At 38.8% G+C, this 20,422-nt stretch overlaps 1 protein-coding gene across 3 annotated transcripts in view; it reads right to left on the bottom strand.

The window, feature by feature from the left end:
- LSAMP (limbic system associated membrane protein) overlaps window positions 1–20,422 on the bottom strand; it is a 1,342,850-nt gene that overhangs the window by 764,051 nt on the left and 558,377 nt on the right. For 2 of the 3 annotated variants that reach the window (XM_056109461.1, XM_056109463.1), the window contains exon 1: window positions 10,722–10,966. In XM_056109461.1, the coding sequence (XP_055965436.1) occupies window positions 10,722–10,876 (155 nt within the window). In that variant the 5' untranslated portion in view covers window positions 10,877–10,966. Of the gene's footprint in view, window positions 1–10,721; window positions 10,967–20,422 lie in introns of those variants that run through there. The other variant, XM_056109462.1, reaches the window with a different exon arrangement.

Below are 20,422 nucleotides of genomic sequence, written 5' to 3'. Positions count from 1 at the left end.
GTATAAACTCTTAGTTGTAAGATAAGTTATAGGGACATCATGAAAGTGAATCTTTCAAGTTCTTACCAAACACACAAAATGGTAAGTATATGAGGCAATGGTATATTGTAGCACTATACCGTAGCACTGTCCTCCTATTGTTCATCAATTTGCTTGAGCAGGCACCGGTAATGTCTACATTGTGAGGTTTGTTGTTACTGTTTTTTTGGCATATTGAATACACCATGGGGAGCTTGCCAGGCTCTGTCATGTGGACGGGATACTCTTGGTAGCTTGCCGGGCTCTCTGAGAGGGACAGAGAAATCAAACCGGGTTTGACCAGTTGTGCTATCGCTCCAATGATGGTATATTGATATGTCATAAATATTTTACAGTGTATACACAAATTAACTCACCACATTGAATACAAAGTATTGTATACAGTGGAAATTTTCCCCAGATTGGAAAAACTGGAAAAAACAGTTTAGGTCTTAGAATATAATGGACTGCAAACCAGAAAAGATCAGAATATCAGGAAAGAATAGAATAGATAAGGAATAGATAAACCTTCAAAAATATACCCGTAAATAACATAAAATAGTATATATAATAAAATGGTTTAGAGTATTTTAGATCTAAAGGGCTACATAGGCAAAAATAGAACAGGAAATTGTCACAATATTACTCTACACTTTGAGTGCCTGCTGACTGGCTATGTAAAATATCCTAGTCAGGTCTTCATGCACCTATTGAATGCTGATGTTTTTGGTTTTTTTTTCTCTTTTTCCTTTTTGGGTCACACCCAGCGATGCACATGGGGTTACTCCAGGCTCCTAGCTCTGCACTCAGGAATTACTCCTGGTGTGCTCAGAGAACCATATGGGATACTGGGAATCCGACCTGGGTCGGCCAAGTGCAAGGCAAACACCCGACCCGCGGTGCTATTGCTCCAACCCAAATGTTAATGTTCTTACTAACTGTCCCTGTCAAGTTAAGCTGTGAAGTTTTGGGAGCCAGAGAGGGAAAGGAATAATACTGTATTGAGTCCAATAGCTGCATTAAGCCCATTGATGGCCGATCCGATCAAACTACCCTAAAGCTCGAACAATTTATGTGTGTGTGTGTGTGTGTGTGTGTGTGTGTTTGCTGATATAATTCTCTGCAGCCAGTCCCACTCTAGGACAGTTAGACAGGATTTACAAAAATGTATATAAGGCTTGATTGTCAATAACACCTCAATAAAGCCAAACAATTAGGTATGAAGAGATATTATCTGCAATAATAATTTAGGTACTTAGTTCAGTCCGGCAGGATTAGGGTTGACTTTGTGAATGAGGTAGAGTAAGAACCAAGCTCTGAGCCTGGACAAACAAGGAGAGAATCTAGCAAAGAAGTATGGTATCAAGGTATTAAAATAGAAAAAGGAGGCTCCCAGGAGAAAGAACATTCTGAATAAAGGTAAGGATCAGCTTATTGGGGCTGCAGCGATAGTACTGTGGGGAGGGTACTTGCCTTGTATGTGGTCAACCTGGGTTTGATTACTGGCATCCCATGTGGTGCCCTGAGAACCTCCAGGAGTAATTCCTGAGTGCAGAGTCAGGGGTAACCCCTGAGCATGCCAGGGTGTGACCCAAACGGACAAAATAAAAAAAAAAATAATTTCCAGCACATGCCGGTTATTCGTTAAAAGAAAAACAAAGAATCAGCTTATTGGGATAAGAGAGATAGTACAATGGTTAAGATGCATGCTTTGCAAGCATTGACATGTTGTCTAAATCCTCAGAACTTAACAGTGAACCACTAGAAAGGTTAGTGGAGAATCACATTGAGGGACCTCCAGATAGACCCCAACCTCCCCTGTAGAAAAAAATGATCAATGCTATGGAATATACACCTTCACATACTCATGAGCAGAGACTATTCTGAGTAAGAGGACACAATGCAGCAATAAATCACAGAGAGATATGCAAGTAAAGAATTTCTCTTTATGTTGTGAATAAAAAGAAGTCAGACAGATAAAGCTCTATTTCTAGATTGATCTTGGAATACAGTAGGTCTTGGATGGTCAGTTGAGCTCAGATCAACTAACTTCATGGTCCCTTGAGGTGTAAGAGTGGACCCAGAATGCAACGGAGCAAAATGATCTAAGGCAGGGAAAATTAAGTAGTGTCAGTTCTGAGTTCTTTCAGACCCTTGTCTCCTTCTTCATCTCATAGCTAGATCATGTTTTCGACCCTGAACTGAGAATGGGAAAAATAAAGCATTTTCTAAAGATTCCCTCCTTGACAGCTATGGTTGAATAATCTTCTACAAACAAGGTAAACACAACATTTATGTGCAGAGATGCTAGATAAATAAAACGAGGAAAGAAGAGAGGCATTGGAGCAAGGGAGAGGAGAAGACATGTAGGCACCAAAATGAAGAGTAAAGAAAAGGTGAAACAAGGAGAGAAGAGAAGGCGATCAAAAAGTAAAATAAGGATGGGAGAAAGAAGAAAAGTCACAGGAAAGGAGAAGCCATAGGAAGGAATTAGAAAGAGATTTACAACAATCTTGGATAAAGAAAAGGTATATCATGCTACAGTGAAAAAAATCATTGCAGTGAAATTAGGGAATAAAAAACTCTAATAGGTGAAAAGAAGTATAGTTCTCAGCTAGTCAAGTGTTTGGATAACTGACTATATTTTTCTCTTCTCAGTTAGTTCACTTTAAAATGAGGCCATGAAAACAAAGTATTTTTAATAAACTACGGTGGTATATAGCCTAATCTCCAATCTTTCAACTCTAAATTTGTATGTTTGTCACATAGTAATTAATAAAATCTAAAGCAAATTTGTGAGTTTGAATGTTAATCACTCAATAATTTCAGATTGTTTTGATTACTTGTGACTACAAAAAGAGCTCACTTGCCCTGTACTCTGAAAAGAACTATATAAAATATATGTAACATTAAAAACTTACAATGATACAAGCATCTTAGAGAAGATGACTAACCTTGGCCAAAGAATGAACAATTGGTTTTTATAAAGTTTTAATAAATTCAATAAAGTTTAGGTTAATTTATAAAAGATATGTTGACCTATGATAATAATCTAATTAAGGGCTTATAGCTTGTATCACGTCATAGTTTATAAAGATTAAATATATACTTCTCACTGAGCAATAAAATGCATGTGTAGAAAGCAAAGTAATAACCAATTATACTCACTTAATATATTGGACTATTTCAATCTCTTGATCTTGGTATGACTAGTTGTTAAGTATTTTGAACTTACTATATCCCTGATGAAAAGTCTTTGCTTATGTCTAAAAGACTTAACTATAATTTTAGTTAAAGAGCTTAAACAATCTGTAATTTGAGATAAATGCTATAATTACATAACTATCATCTTGTAAATAATGTATTAGTGTTTATGGTAACATTAAGTTCACAAAATTAAGCATGTTTAAATCTGTTAATATTGAAATCATTTTTATTGTCTAGGAATTGCCTTCTTTCTTATAGATTGCCTTAAAAAAATTCCTTTACTTGTATTGTGTCTCCCCTATAGACAAAAGCGGGAACGTAAGATAATGCATTTAAAAAAAAATAACATTTAATGCTCCTTCAATAGATGCCCTGTATCTTGAATCCACTTTAAAACACAATACTCCATTCTCCATAATTTTGTAGTTATGAGAGCACAGGGTAAAAAAGATGAATTTATGATGATCTTTTTTCTTTACAAATGAATTTGCAAACTTTGTGATTGACATGTTTCCCAAACTTCACCACCTGACTAACTTTTTACTGCAAATTAAGTCCTACCCAAAACATGGTTTGAAAAAGAGATTCATCAACAAGTAAGATGGTGGTTCTCTAATCTATATACATATCAGAATCATTATTTAAAAATATCAGTACTCAGACTCTTCCCCAGTTTAATTAATTGAAATTTTAGGAAAATGGACAAAGTATGCCTTCTGGGACTGTGAGTTTTATTCGTGGATGATCGTAACATAGAGGGATGGCAGTGAACTGTCTAGAGTTGTGTGTCTCCAACTGTGATGTGCATATGGATCATCTGAGGCTCTTGTAAGAAAGCAGATTCTAATTTTGTAGATGTGAGACAGACCTTGAGATTTTATTTTTTTAACAAGCAACTATGTGATATTTAAGAAATTCATCTGCAGACCAAAATTTCAAACTTCTAGAAGAGGCAGTGGTTCTCAATGTGCGACCTAATTCTGCGGCATCAGCATCATTTGAGAACTTGTTAAAAACAAACGCAAACCTCAAATTTTATTAGCGACCAAGTGAATCAGAAACTCTCATGGTAGAGACCAAGCAATCCATGTTTTAATAGGTTTACAGATAATTCTGATATAGCTTCAGATTTGAGAAATACAAGGAGTGCAAATAAAAGAACTCCCTAAGTTCTAAACACAACTGGCTGCATTAGAAAACCACAAATACTTTATCCTTCACAGCAATTAACCAATAGACACAATTTTCTACTTTAGCACTAGGGAACTTCTCAAAACAACCCTGTAGAATAATTAAAATAGTCGTAGGACTTTATTTATGAAACCAAAGTTGAAAATATTTAAGGAATTTGCTCAGGCAAATAGCATGCAATAAATAATGCAAAATTAGAGATCAGATCTCTGAATCTAATAGGTAGGACATTAAGAGAAAAGAATAAATTGGTACTCAGATTTAAAAAAATAGCTAGAAAGGGGAGAGTTCTCAGAAGGAGTAATGCCAGCAAAGGCAGGGAAGGGGCTGGGTACAGATTTAGACAACTTTCTTCAGGTGTGGCACAATCGCTTGTTTGGGAGTTTTCAGAAACCAAAACAAAATGTGTGACTCCTGCTTGTTGGTTGACTGGTTGGTTGGCTGACTGGTTAGTTGGTTGGTTGATTGGTTGGTTGCTTTGGTTTTTGCCCAGGATAGCCATTAATGCAGAACTTGTTTTGAAAATGCAAACGGTGGGAAACCCTAACCAATCGGTTTAGTGAATGTCAATTACCTTTGTCTTTTCACCCCATGATTCTACACTGAACCCATTGAAAGACTAATACATAAAAAAGGAGAAAAATCACCCTTATATGTGTTAGGTGTCTATATACCTAATGCATCCCAATCACAGAAACTTAAGTTAATTATAATTTGCAATTTTCATTAGATTTTCTACTGGGATTTGCACATAAGAACAAATGACAACAAGTGATATAATGCAAAGTTTTCTATAAACATTGTTCTAAAGTGTATATAGGAATCAGAAAGATAGTGCAGAATTTAAGACACCTGTCTTGAATGAGGCTATCTGGGTCTAATCCCCAGAATAGCATATGGTCCTCTGAGTAAAATCAGGGATGATGTCACAGCACAAAACCTAAATTGCCCCATGATGAGTATCACTGGGTGTGACCCAAGACCCAAAGTTAAATAAAACAAGATAAAATCTATATAAAATTTCAAATTCTTAGATAATCACCCATGTGCAATTATTTGCCAAATATATTTGATAAAGCATTTTAAGGGCAACTAAATTCTCTGAAGATCAGTAATAATCATTATATTTGAATTATTGTTATTGATTTAGTAACAATAACAAAAACCTTGATCAGATATTAACCTAGACAACCAAACCACAAAGTTTCAAAGAATAAATTATGTGGTGTAAATGAATGCACTATATCAAAAGTTTGTGTTGACAAGTTCTTAGTGAATGTAGGCAATTACTTAAGGCAATTACAAATGCCTAAGCAGTTAATTCATTTTTCCCTTGAAATTTGCACAAATATTTTACATTTAAGTATAAAATAATCACATTTTTTGATGTAGTTCCCTCTTTTCCTAAATATGAAACCAGGGAAATAAAGACCTAAAGTTTTGAAAAGTTAAGTATTTATCTTAAACTTAGACACCTGGTTTCTTATATCAAATACTTACTAGGCACATTTACATTTAAATGAGAATAGGTTTTCACTATAAAAAGCCATTATAATACCCTGCAAACATCAGATAAGGTTCAAAATCTGAAACACATAAAAATTTTATACTATATATATATTTAAAATCACATTGAAGTAAAGTTCAAACATTTTATGATATATGCGATCATGCTACATATAGTTATGCATGGAATGATTTTTAAACCAAATATACTGGGATCAAATATTTTATAATTATCTTTATAGATATATTCTACTAATACAACACATATAGTGGGTAGAACTATGAAACAATAAAAAGTTATGGCCAAGAATTGTCCAATGGCAAAAGCACCTGCCTTTCCACACTGAGGCCAATAAGGTCAGAAATTTAGTGCTCAGTTCCACACGCTCACATATGCTCTTAGATTTCTGGCATTCCACGGTTTGGCATCTCTGAGATATATAAGAAAGTAGTGATCTCTGGTTCATCAAAATCAAATGTACGAGAGCAACACCCCAACTAAAGTGTATGAGTGCTACAACATGATGCGAATTAAGTTATCTGAGAACAAGAAGAAGAGACATAAATAGTTGAAAAAATCAAATTCAGTTGCTAGATTAGAATATTTCTTAAATCTATTTCCCCTTGATTCACTGAGAGTTACAGGACTTCTATTTGTCAGAATTAGAACTTCTAAATGGGCGTCTTTAAAGACACAGGACAGAAGGACCCAGTACTAGAAACTTATCTGATCACTGAAGAATTCCTAAAAGGAAGGTTGAAATCAGTATATTTTTGGATAGGGGTGGATGTGTGGATGTTAGTTGTCAGTGAGGCTGGTTTGCTCTGCTCAGGTAAGTGAGTTAGGGGGAAAAAATGAGACTTTACATAGAATATAAATAAACTTCTTAGAGGGATATCAAATATCCAAAGGCAATAGATCCAAAGAGCAAAACTGTTCCTTCAGCTGAAGCTTGCCATTGGGTTGGTGATATAGGGTGTGGCAGCTAAGTTAGGGAAGGGAACACTAGGACAACCCTGGGGGTGAGGGGAGTGGGGCTGGCAGAATATTCTACCAAAGAGGCAGGCTCTGAAGTAGAAGGTAGGGGATAATGGATACTGGTGAAGGAACCGGTGTTGGAACACTGTACGCCTGAAACTCAACCACAAATATCTTTGTAACTTTATAACTCATGGTGATTCAATAAAAAAAAAACTTAAATATGAGACTTTCCCAGCCCAGTCAAAGTAAAGTGTTCCTAATATGTTACTGTGCATGCGAATATAACACATAGTTTTATTCAGTGGATCGAGAAAAGAGCCCCGGGTGCTGGTGGCTGTAACTATAACGAGTTTATGTATCACACTTTGATTTTTTTACTTTTGAGATGGAAGACAGTGATGCAGTTTACCTTAGCTCTTAAAAGAGTTCATAAAGAATCACATAGAGTTTAGAATCTTTTTAGGGAAACAACTTGGTTATGTTGATACTCCTAGGAGTTATCTTCCCCGCCTCCCTCCCTCTCTCTCTCTCTCTCTCTCTCTCTCTCTCTCTCTCTCTCTCTCTCTTTCTCTTCTCTCCCTGTCTCTCTCTTCTCTCTTTCGCTATGTAGTTTTGCCACCTCCCTAGCATAATCTTAGTTTTTCCCAAAGAGAGAGTCACTCTTAATCAAGATCTCAAAACTAATGTGCATTTGCCTACCAATATGGATGTTTGCATAAAAATGATTATTATACTACAGTTATGATCAGTCTCCCAAAGAGACACTTGTTTCATGGAACTAAGATTACAAAGGTAAACGCTTTGAGAAGTCAGTCAAGCTCTTGGTACTGGACCACCAAAGTTACAAACCTCCCTTGTCTCCTGCAGTCATTTCAGATTATTCAGGGCTGTCACAGACTCACTGAGAGAGGATTTTTTTTTTTTTTACCCTTGCCATTTCACTTACTCGGTGCCAAACATCTACTGTGGCTTCCAATGAATCAAGTTCTCCTTCCTCTCCTCCCCTGGAAGCACATGCTCCCAGTGAAATGTCACCAGTCTTTCCCAGGCTGGACTTGTAAAGCGAAAGCAAGGGTACCATTCTTCACTAGGAAACTGACCCACAAAGCGTACTGGATTCAGTTAAAGAGATTGAGAAGAAGGTCGGCTAAGAACACAAAGGGAACTCTTTCCACAGTTACTTCTGATAGAGCTCTACCAATCCAGAAATAAAGCCTGTCCAAGGCAAAGAAAATAGACAGAGGGCACATTAGGTGAGATCCAGGAGAGAACTGGACTCTCACAGGTGACTTCTTTGCACGCTCTGTTTGGCTATCTTCCCTTTCCCAGGGTATAACTGTTTCTATATTTATACCCTTTCTCGGTGCCCTCATTTCCACACTGCAATGTCTACTAAAGCTAATTCATCTCTTTTGAGCCGCAGACACATGGAAACATTGTTACATATGGAGGTTTACATAGTCAGGCTGCCACTCAGACACAAAAACATCCATACACTACATGGGAATGTAAGATGATTTTCTTCCCAATAAACATTCACGTGCCTCTCTAAATCTTTGAAACTCACAGCCTAGGAAACAATGATGACTTGAAGCTTACAAAGTTCCTGGACAATTAAAATAAAAAGCATGCATCCAAAGCATCCGTGTTCTCCATATTATTTTCCAATATTGTTTTAAGCTAAAATACATTGAATCGCATAAATTATACAGACCACTTCACACTAAAGGGTTAATTCTGCTAGAGAGTAGGAATGTTCACAGTTGAGATGCCATGCTTAGGTGTTTGCAAAAACATTTTCTGCGTAGTGTCCAAATCCCTTTGCAAACAGATAAATTACTCTATGAATCTTATTACTCCATGTGTGTGAAAATCACACAGAGGTTTACAAGGCCAAAGAGCTGGAAGGGAAAATCTGCTTTGGATGGTAGGATCCTTGGGATTCATAATCAGCCAATGCTCAGGAAATGAAGAGAGGAACACTTACACATTCACATTTGCACTGTTTTGATAATGCATAGCAATACACATATAATACAACACACACACACACACACACACACACACACACACACACACACACACACTGCTCGCTCTTTAACAAGGCTGGAGGTCCCAAAGCAGGACAGTGTGACAGCCAACCGAATTTATTTCTAAGAAAAGGAAAGAAAACTTTGCTGCTGTAGGCAGCTCTGCTTTAGAACAGCTCCCTGATGCCCCAGGGTTTATGCACTATCAGCTCCTTGCACACAGATTAGAGGGTTATTTTCTATCATATAGTGTTTTTTATTGCCACAACAAGCAATATTAGCTAGATAGACTGACACTGGACTATTTTATTTGGGTAAAATGAGATTTTAAAGGATCTCGAAGGAGAACATTTTCTTCCATTCTTTGTTTTTTTCTTTTCTTCTCTTCACGTTTAATATAAATTCAAGGAAACCTAGGTAACAAGGACAGGGGTATTTACAGAGGCTACAGAGAGAAGCAGAGGAAAACAGGTGTGGACTTTTTATAAATAGGATTAAGGTTGGGTTACCTCTGAGTTTCTGTAGCTCACACTCCCTTACAGGGGTCAAACTCCCAAGGACTTGGGGCTCTTCATTTCCAAATTTCAATCCCAAATTATATTTCAGAGTTTGGCAAAGCTGCTTAGAGATAAGGCTCTGAGGTCAATAATCAATTTGAAATATGCATTTTATGCCAGGTTAATTCTTTCCTAACCTCTGTGCTTCTTAGTCCTATTCTTAAGTATCAGCAATTTCCACATTTTTTTTCTTCTTCTCTTCATTCTTATGTTGACTTCCAGCCACAATCCAGAAAAGGCTCAGTCATCAACCAAAGTTGTAGGATTGATTTATTGCCCTGAATATCAATGAGAAGATCCTTACCAAGTGCCCTATCTGAAAGAAGGAACTATTGCTGGGGCAGAGCAAAGAGCCCTGATGTGTGTGTTGTGTGTGTTTCTCTCTCTCTCTCTCTCTCTCTCTCTCTCTCTCTCTCTCTCTCTCTCTTCTCCTCTCCTCTCCACTCTCTCTGCTCTCTCTCCTCTCTCCTCTCTCTCTCTGCTCTCTCTCTTCCCCTCTCTCTCTTTCTCTACACACACACACACACACACACACACACACACACACACACTTGAGATTGCGGTACCTTGTACCACTCTCTGAGAGCCACAATTCAACAACTCTTCTTTCCTCACCAAGAAGCACCTCCCCCCTCCAAAACTCTGAATTACGAGCCGGCAATTACAAAAGCAAGATTACAACCCAAATGTCATCAACACCGTGGGGGAAGTTCGACTTCCTTGGGAAGACAAGCAAGGTCCTAAGAACCAACATTTAACCAACGCTGCTGCTGGACCCTTGACAAGAACCAGAAAATTCCCTTGAAATGTGTTGGCAGAAACCTCTGCCCAGCCAGTAAAAGGCATGCGCGCGCACACACTCCACACACACACACACACACACACACACACACACACACATCAGACACACACACTCAACACACACACACGCAAGCAAGCAAGCAAGCAACACACAGCACAAGGCTGCAGGATGGGAAACTGGAGTTCGAGAAGAGCACACACACACACACACACACATCAGACACATACACTCAACACACACACGCAAGCAAGCCAGCAAGCAAGCAAACGCGCGCCAGGCGCACAGGAGAACACACAGCACACGGCTGCAGGATGGGAAACTGGAGTTGGAGACGAGCACACACACACACACACACACACACACACACACACACACACACGTGCACAAAAAAAAAAAAAAGCAAAAAAAGTTGCCCGCCAGGGCCCTACCTGAGGATGGCCGTGTCCCCCTGCCTCACGGTGATGTTGTCGGTGCCGCGGTTAAAATCCACGCTGCGAACGGGCAGTCCTGTGGGGAGAAGGCAGAGCAGTCTCAGTAGGAGCAGCGGCAACTGTTTCCGATCCGGCCGAACTCTGGCCACCATCGTGTCCAGGCCGAGTGCGGGGCCGCGGGACCCCGGGCAGGAGAAGTGCGGGCAGCGGGCGCCGGGCAGCGCGTGTGCATCCACCGGCGGGCAGCGCGGCGGCCGCCGGTCCCCGGTGGTCCTTCCTGAGTCCGCGCCTGCACGCGCCTCTCGGCCGGCCGGCTCGGGCTGCTGCCGCCCCCCTGGCAGCACTCAACAAAGCCCCCGGGAGAGCCGCGCCGGGCCGGGCCGCCCGAGTCCAGGAGCGCCAAGTGCACGCGGGTGCTGAGCCAGGAGCCGCTGCGAAGCGGGATGCGGGCAACTGCCCCGGGGAAGATGCTGCGCGCTCGCTCCGGGCCGGGCTCTGCGCCGAGCCGCTCGCTCCTCTCGGGATGCCACTTTCCCAGGCGGGCGGGGAGTGTCAAGCCACGCACACGGCAGCGGCGGCAGCCGGGTCCTCTCCCCCTCCTCCTGGTCTTGCTTCTCTCTCCCGTCCCTCCCTCCGTCCCTCCCTCCCTCGCGGGGCTCGGCACCTCCCCCCGCCCGCGCGGATTTCTCCAGCCCCTCCACGTCATCTCCCCCTCCCTCGTCTCGGCGTGGCCCCTCGCTTTGCACAACTGCCCCCTTCAGCAGCGGCCAGCCTCAATGAAAGGCTGATGCGCCTTGGGGTTGTCAGGACAACGGCTCCAGCAGAGGCCTGGCTGGTTTCCTGAAGAGGGAAGGGAGCGAGCCGAGAGGGTACCGTCCAAGAGGAAGGGGGGCGGGAGAAGGAGCGCTGTAAAAGACCCGGGGAGGGGGAGGAGGGGTGGGGGTGGGGGTGGGGGTAGGAAAAGGACGGATGGAGAGAGCGAAACCCAGAAAGACAGGGAGCGTGGAGGGTGGAGGGGACCAGTCCTGAACCATGGGACAGGGAAGGCAAAACTTGACAGTGGAGTCCCAGATTAAAAGTTGATTTCCAAACTGAATGCTCCTGGCAAGTGTCTTTGCATGTCATGCTCAGGATCTGCTCAGGGTCTCCTTCCCTCTGCTGCACTTCCTTGTGTAAAATTTAAAAAGGTTTGTTTTCTCTCTTTCCTTTTTATCCACCCTCCCACCCCCGCTTCTGGGAGCCCCCTCGTGAAAGATGGATTAAAGACAATGCTGGTATTGAGTGGTCTCAGGCGTGAATGCTTGGCTTGTCTTTTCCAAGTGCCAGCCTCAGCAGCTGATCCCTGATCCCTAAATCAACCTCCCTCTCCAGGAACCCCCACGTGAGGAATGGTATTAAGGGTTTCTTTTTAAATATCACATTGCTTGTGCCACCCAAGTTTCTGGGGGCCAGGGCTTCTCATAATGTTCACAGGCAGGGAAAGAAATGTGTATATTAGAAAGCTTATTATCCGCAGGGGGGGGGGGGGACACTAAGAGGACATACAAGTACTCCAGTGAACAGCGGGGCAGGCCACCATCTTCTGGCATGCCTTCTGCTCCATGAGAGTCAAGGGATACAGATCATAAGGGTCTTAAACCGTTAGTCACTGATGTGAGGGTTTCAAACTATTGGCATCCCTCAGAAATTTATGTTGAAGTTGTAAGATGGTGCTGGACTCATCAAGGACTTTTTCTGTTCTTTTCTTTTTGAAAAATGTTACTGTTCATTTGAACAGTTCAGGAATTCACAGGGTGCAAAAAACAAGTGATACAAATGTAATTATCATTCCTATCCATCTCATTAGGCAATCTATTTCTCCTATTTGGAAACAAAATACTTAAATACTTTTCCATAAATAGTTCAAGTGCATGCATACAAGTTAGTACACATACCCAGATTATCAAGTTATTAACTAAGATCATTTGAAAAGTTAGAAAAAGGTATATGTTTAGGAATTTATCAAGCCTCACCAGAGTATAAGACCTAATTAAGCACTTACTATGCTGACTCCATGTCTTATAAGACCCCTCTCTCCCCAATATTCAAAGAATTTCTGTGCTGCACATTTATCAGCTTAAACACTAGATGTGATCTCACAGATTATGTGAGGATCTAAATTGTCACAAATTTAAGACTGGAAAAGTTTAAGTAATTTTTTCTGTTCTATATTATTATTATTATTATTATTATTATTATTATTATATAGCACAGTAGCACTGTCCTTCCATTGTTCAACGATTTGCTTGAGCGGGCACCAGTAGCGTCTCCATTGTGAGACTTGTCGTTACTGTTTTTGGCATTTTGAATACGTCACGAGTAGGTTGCCAGGCTCTGCTGTGCAAGCGGGATACTCTTGTAATTTTGCCAGGCTCTCTGAGAGGGACAGAGGAATCGAACCCCAGTCGGTCGCATGCAAGGCAATCTCCCAACCCGCTGTACTATTGCTCATACATATATATATATAAAATTTTACATGCATCATTATTCTATATGTTATTTTTACATAAATCAAGCTGGTGGGGGTTGAGACGTGGGGGGAGCTGGTGGGGGTCCCTGTGTAAAACCAAGGATGGCCCATTGCTAATTTATAACTCAGTTGTTAGAAACCAGGAGCAAGGTAAATGGATAAGTCAAGAAGTTATTTGAACCATAAAAATAAAAATTCTTGGTTTTCTATATCCGTGGGAAAATGTATTTCAATTGCAAAACAAAGAGTTTAAAATGACATTTTTATCAAGACTGTGAGAATAGAGCAGAAGCCCTCTTCCATTATTACCAATAGACTTGGAAATCTGTGAGTTTTTAGAAATGAAGGGTTATCTTAAATGTAGCTTTGGAAAGTCAGTATGTCCAAAATGTCATGAAGGAAAAAGGAACTGGGCCCACTAGAAAAGAACAAGGGACTGTAGTCACTGGATCAGTTAGTTTTACTGTTCATACTAGGTGAAAGTATGATCCTCACAGCCATCTAGATGCTTTGAGAGGAAGGATCAGCAATATTAAGAGTATGTGTTCCTTTTAATATCAGAATACTACATTTCAAATAAAGGGAGGGCTTTTTTTTTCTAAAGCGAAAAAGAAGTATAATAGTGCAGTAGCATATTTTGGCCAGAAGATGTTTATCCAAGATGTTGACTAATACCTATGCACATAATCTCGTGGTATCAGTAGAATTTGTTTAGTTTTAGGAAGAAGCATAATGTTTCACATGTTGGGGTACAAAATAATTCATTCAGAAGTAGCAGGGATGTAGACATTATAGGAAATAGGTCAGATCTTAGACTTGTCTTTATAATAACTCTGAGAAAAATATGTAGAGTTAATTAGGATTACAAATTAGAATTATACCAGACACATATTATCTATCTATTTGAGAGGATAGAATCATAAATGCACCTGTCTGTAGATAAATACAATTAAAACACTTGTAAATAGTTATGTCAAAATAAATATATTGGTTATTATTATTAAATTGACTTTTATATATTGGAAGGAAAACACATTAAGATAACTGCAAGACCAAACAGATAGTACAGGGCTTAATCTGTGCCGTTCACACAGCTGACTCTAGTTCAATTTTGTCTGATGCATTAGGTTACCTTATTGCCAGCAGGGAGCCCTGACACTGCTGGGTTTGGCCTGCACCCCATCACCCATGCCCAAAAATAAATAAAATAGAAAAGAAAATAAATAAAAAAGAAAAAGAAGACTATACCTATTTTTCTTCTAATTCAGAATATTTGATAATTCAGAGTGATAGTCTGAATAATTTTAAAATTACGGCATTATTCTATCAGTTGCTGTTTAGTATTTGTTATTTATGTTCAAATGTCAGTTCATATACAACTGTCTAATCCAAATATTGACCCAAAGGAAACTCATAAAAACTGATGAAAATAAGAACAGAGGAGGGCTGAAGAGATAGTACAGGCAACAAGGAGCTTTTCTGGAACAGAGCTGACCAGGGATATAACCCTCCCACCACATATGATTCCCTGAGGGCATCGAAAAATGAATCCTGAGTGAAGATCTGGAAGTAAGACCTGAGCACTGCTGGGTGTGGCCCAAAACACTAACAAACAAACAAAAGAGAATACAGGAGTTGCTTTATGCACAAGCTCACTTACATGACATATATCACCATTTTCAAGTAAATTAATGCATTTGTGGACTCCTGTTTTTCTTATCCATTCTAACTAAGATCTAATACATTCAAATAAACCAAATAGTCAATGCACATTTCGGTAATTTATAAGAGACCCTAATGATCACTCCTCCAGACCTACTCCATAATTCACACTTCTTGTATTGCCAAAAATGCAGTGAAGAAACAAATAGTTAAGTTACTAAAATTTATAGAAGCTATTTTTCTCTAAACCACTATATACATTCTTCCAAGAGGGCTGGCAAAAATGAACATACTTTTAGGTTATTTGTGAGGCAAGTATAGCTGTTAGCCATATGAAACAGCCATCATTGCCCAGGTAAGATGATCTTAACTACTACTTTAAAATAACATACTGCCTTTCTAAAAGAAACTTTAGAAGATTCTGTACTCTCCAGGGACAAATGCTAAAGAAAAAACAACTGGCTGATGTTTGAGCACCCTAAGAAGCATAAAACTTTTATTATTCTCTCTAGTTTTGTAAGGTAGTGGGCTCAGAGTAAATCCAGATGCCGCCTGGAATGTACTATTAATTTATCCATATTATGGGCATTTTATGCTATACATGCTTATAATATTATTAACATACCACTCTAGATTTCTACAGTTGTAAAGTTTTAATCATAATAATGTTATGTCTGCACTTTCCTAAGTGAAATTAGCATTTCCATATGAACCAGAAATGCAGAATTTTTAATACTTTGGAGTTGTGCTTTGCTGTTCTCAGTGATTCCATGGCAATTTAACAATATTCAAGTATCTCAGTTTAGACTCATAAGGCATGACACTACCAGTAGGAATTTCACTGAAATATGGCTTCTTTGAATACAGAATTTTCATTTCCATGAGTTTGACTGCCCAACAAACTCAATCAACTTCATCAGTTCAATATTGTTCAAATCCTTTCAGAAAACCTTCAGCAGTATTGAGTCCTAAATTCATACTTTATATAATTAAAATCACTTTTTTACAATTTACCTCTAGTTTCATTCTTTTGTGCTTTGTTGTAATCATATTGGTCACTGGTTTTGCTCACTCATCCACTTGGAGAAAAGTATCAATTTTTGTATTTGTTAAAGTTTTCACAATGTTTTTGAGATTCTTAAGCTGCAATATGGGTTTTGCTAAAACTTTGTTTCATATATGTGTGTTATCAACTGGACCTTCCCGTTTTGTAGATTTGTACACTCTGCCACCAAAGATGTGAAGGGGGAACTGTCCAAGTAATGCTACACATGTATTATTGCTGCTCTCTTATTTCATATTTGATATTGCCCTCCGATATCAAAAGAGCATGCAACAACTGAATAGTTGGTGGTAGCAGAATCTTCACCATGGAATGAAGTTAATGCATCATTGTAGCACCGTAGTGCTGTTTTCCCATTGTTCATCAATTTGCTCGAGTGGGCACCAGTAACATATCACAAGAAATTGTGAGACTTGTTGTTAAATTTTTTGGCATATCAAATACGTCATGGGTAGCTTGTCAGGCTTTGCCATGCGGGCAAGATACTCTCGGTAGCTTGCCAGGCTCTCCGAGAGGGGCAGAGGAATCGAACCCAGATTGGCGGTGTGCAAGGCAAACGCCCTTCCTGCTGTGCTATCACTCCAGCCCAATACATCATTATACAAGATAATTAGGCAATCATATCTTCTATTTCTGGTAGCTGTAGTGATTTGGATTCCTACAATAAGAAAATAGGCCAAAGAAACATGAGGGGGAAATGAATGACTACAGGTGTGCAACTTATACTCTAGCATACTTCATAGTTTATAGTTCATTCATTTATTCAATATACTTTTACTGATATGGTAATAAATCAAGATGAAGATTCTGCTTTCATATAATACAAAATCTTTATGAAGAAATGAAAACTAGACAAGTAAGTACATGCTAAAATTGTTTTGGAGAGCAAATGGCATGGCAAAAAAATATAGTAATATAGCTGTGTTGAGAGTAAGGGCAATATCATTAATATCATATTATGTAGGCATCTAAAAAAGTTCTCATCCTTCCCAGATGAAACAATTATATACAAAGTGTTTTAGAAAGGAATGAGTATGTTCTATACAAAATAATAGTTTTTGTGTACTTTTGGTCGGTAATTTAAAAAAAGCACAGGAGACTGGAAATTGAAGTGTGATTCATACTGTAAAGATTTTAAGATAAACAGTTAAAATTTTATTTTAGAAAGTTAGAGTGCAGTAAAAGAAAGGTAATGCATTCCGATTAATATTTAGAAACACCATTTAATATAAAAAATTAACTATGGGCTGGAGGCGAATGAAAAGCAACTTTGACTAGACCATTCTATCAGAAGACTGTCAGTGTTAGCAATGATCATAAGTGATCCAGGTATTTTTTTCACATGCAAGCAATGTCTATGACAGTACTGTTTTAATTTTTATGTGTCCTTACAGGAAGTCTATCACTATCACTATCACTATCACTATCACTATGACCCCATTGTTCATCATTTGCTCGAGCGGGCGCCAGTAAAGTCTCCATTCATCCCTGTCACGTGCTAGTGTAGCCCGAAGGCATATTGGGGGCTCTTTCAGGGTCAGGGGAATGAGGACCATCATTGTTACTGTTTTTGGCATATTGAGTACGCCACGGGTAGCTTGCCAGGCTCTGCAGTGCGGGCAGGATACTCTGGTTAGCTTGCCAGGCTCTCTGAGAGGGATGGAGGCTTTGGGGGCAGCCTCTGATCACCTTTACAGGTGTTCCTAGTCACGCATATATGCGGGCAGGATACTCTCCTTAGCCTGCCTGGTTCTCTGAGTGTGAGAACTAAACAATAAGAGGTCAGTAATACAGGAAGTCAGTACTCATCAAATAAGCACGGACAGAATTCCAAGCGCAGTGTCATTTACACCTGTTAGTCAGAAAAACAGAACAGCAACAATAAAAAACCTGTGTTGCTGTGATTTGTCAGATACAGATTTTGCTAAATATGGTTATTACATGTGAATAAAATAGCACAAAATGTATTGTTAGGATGAAAGAGTGTCTCTTAAAATGAGCAGATGCTATTTAATTGCTAAACTTTACTAAATATTTTCTTACATATCTATATTTATTTAGCAGACACTAGCTATCTAGCTCAATCTAAATGAAGTGCCTAGTTAAATATCTTGAGGCTATAAATCATGTAAATAACACTAATATGTTTTCCCAAGAGTTTGCTGACAGTACTGAGCTACAGGGCAAAAGTGTTAGGTCATTATATTATTCAAAGGGTCTCAGAAATTTTTGTGCTTAAAAGTATCCTGTCTTATTTATAAATCACATTCCTGGCTCTCTCTGCTTTTAGTAATGATGTGAAAGACTGCATACTGGAGAGCAAGAAGAATCACAAGATATGTCTCATCAATTGTACTGCCCTGTATACACAATTCATTAAAATAATCAATATGTTTGAGAACTACCATATAACAGGCACTGTGATAAACTCTGTGAAATAAAAGTAAATTTATTTATGGAGAAAGTTAATCAACACAACTTACACATTGCCTTTGTGCGACTGTGAGGGAAGACCTTGCTGAATATGTGTCCAAATAGCCTTTATAACCCCAGGCCCTTCACACATGCTCTACATTATTGAACTTGTACAAAATCAACTCATAAAGCCAATTATCCTTGATACTTTCTCGCACGACCACCCACGCAGTTTTATCTGGTAAAGCGAATGATTAGAGGTCTTGGGGCTGAAAAGATCTCAATAGTAATGCAAATTAATAAAATCAGAGCTCACATTGAGAGGAGCTCCTCATAACCAGGATAGAACAAATAGGGTGAATGTATTTTAAACAGAAAACAAAATGGGTCATGAGTAACTGTTAAGTAAAAAAAAAAAGCAAGCAGCATAGAAATACAATGAAGATAGATAAAAATTAATCAAAATAGAGACCTCTTGGATAAAGTGGAATTTCAGGTAACTCTTTGTGAAAGAAAGAATGAATGAATGTAACATCTGATGAAAAGACCATGGATGCTAGAACCAGAAGCAAAAACAAGATGAAGATTTATCTGAATTACAAAGGGGAAGGAGGATGAGAATTTTGGAGGAAAAAAGCTATGTAATGAAGAGTTGTAAATGCTGAAATGAAGAGCATATACTTCATTTTGTTATCTCTGAGTCTGGAGGCTACTTTAGGATTTGGATGGATGGGATAAAATATTAGCACATTAGGAAAATTATGAAAATTAGCCAATGGAAAAGTTGAGGTCAAGTTTAGTTAGGAAACTAAAAAAAAACTGTTGGTAACATGATGCAAAAGATAACTGTTTTTTTTATCAGACATACATTACCTTCTAATTACACTGACCCATCAAATATATCTCTCGAGACTTTACATCAGTGAAGACGGTATGGGGTGGGATACATGAAAGAAATGGGAGAAAGTTAGTCTAGACTTGACTTGATTCTATGTATTGTATCTGTGAGGAGATTGATGGACATGCGAATGTGTTTGGTTTTATTTTGTATAGAATAGGGGGCCAACAAAAGATTTTACTAAGAAGTGATATAATCAGACCCGTGTTTTAAGAATAAAACTGACACTGCAATGAGAGATAGACGGAAATAAGTCAAAGGCCATCAGAACGGTTATGGTTACAAAGAAGTTGTGCAAAACAGCACAAGTATAAGGTAATTAAATTAGTTTACAGGGCAATGACAGTATAAAAGAGTAAGGATGTGAAGACTTTCAGAAAGGAATTGATGGAACTTGGAAAATGAGGAAAAGGAAGAACAGAGGTTACAGTGTGTATTTGTGTTGCCAGGGGAAGAAGTTGGAAGAAGTTGGATTAAGAAACTAGTATCAGGGAAAATTAGATTAAATATGTAAAAAAAATCACAGACAAAAGATACAATAATATTTTTAGCATCCTGAACTAAGAGCCAGGGAGATAGCACAGCAGGGAAGGTGCTTGCCTTGCATGTATAGGAACTAAGTTCAAGCCCTGGCAACCCATGTGATCCCTGAGCCTTGTCAGGAGTGAACACTGAGTATAGAGTCAGAAAAATCTCTGAGCATTGTGTGGTGTGGCCACACACACACACACACACACACACACACACACACACACACTCACTCACACACATACATACACAGAGGAATTCTGGACTGGTTAATATACTGATACACAAAAAGACTGTATCTTCAAAAATCGATCCTTTCCCCTATATTTTTTCTAGTGATTTTTCTTTGTTTCATTCTCATTTGTTTTTCAAAAATTCGGTATGAAACATTATCACATGAGAAATGAACATATTTGCCAATAATGAGATTCCTTTTGATTTAAAAACAAATGTGCTTATGTCAATGAACTGATTTTATGTTTCAAGAAGAAATATAATCTGAACTTGTCTCCCTCTGGTGGTTGCACACTGAGGTATTATCTAGGTATTATGAACCTTTAAAAATATAGAAATAGAAAATTTTTAAATATTCAATAATAATGTTTCATGCTTACGTGTGGGAC

This window comes from Sorex fumeus, unplaced genomic scaffold, assembly GCF_029834395.1.
Source record: "Sorex fumeus unplaced genomic scaffold, SorFum_2.1 ptg000265l, whole genome shotgun sequence".
NCBI lineage: Eukaryota > Metazoa > Chordata > Mammalia > Eulipotyphla > Soricidae > Sorex > Sorex fumeus.
The sequence above is the reverse complement of the archived record's forward strand: the minus strand, read 5'-3'. Positions and strand labels throughout refer to the sequence as shown.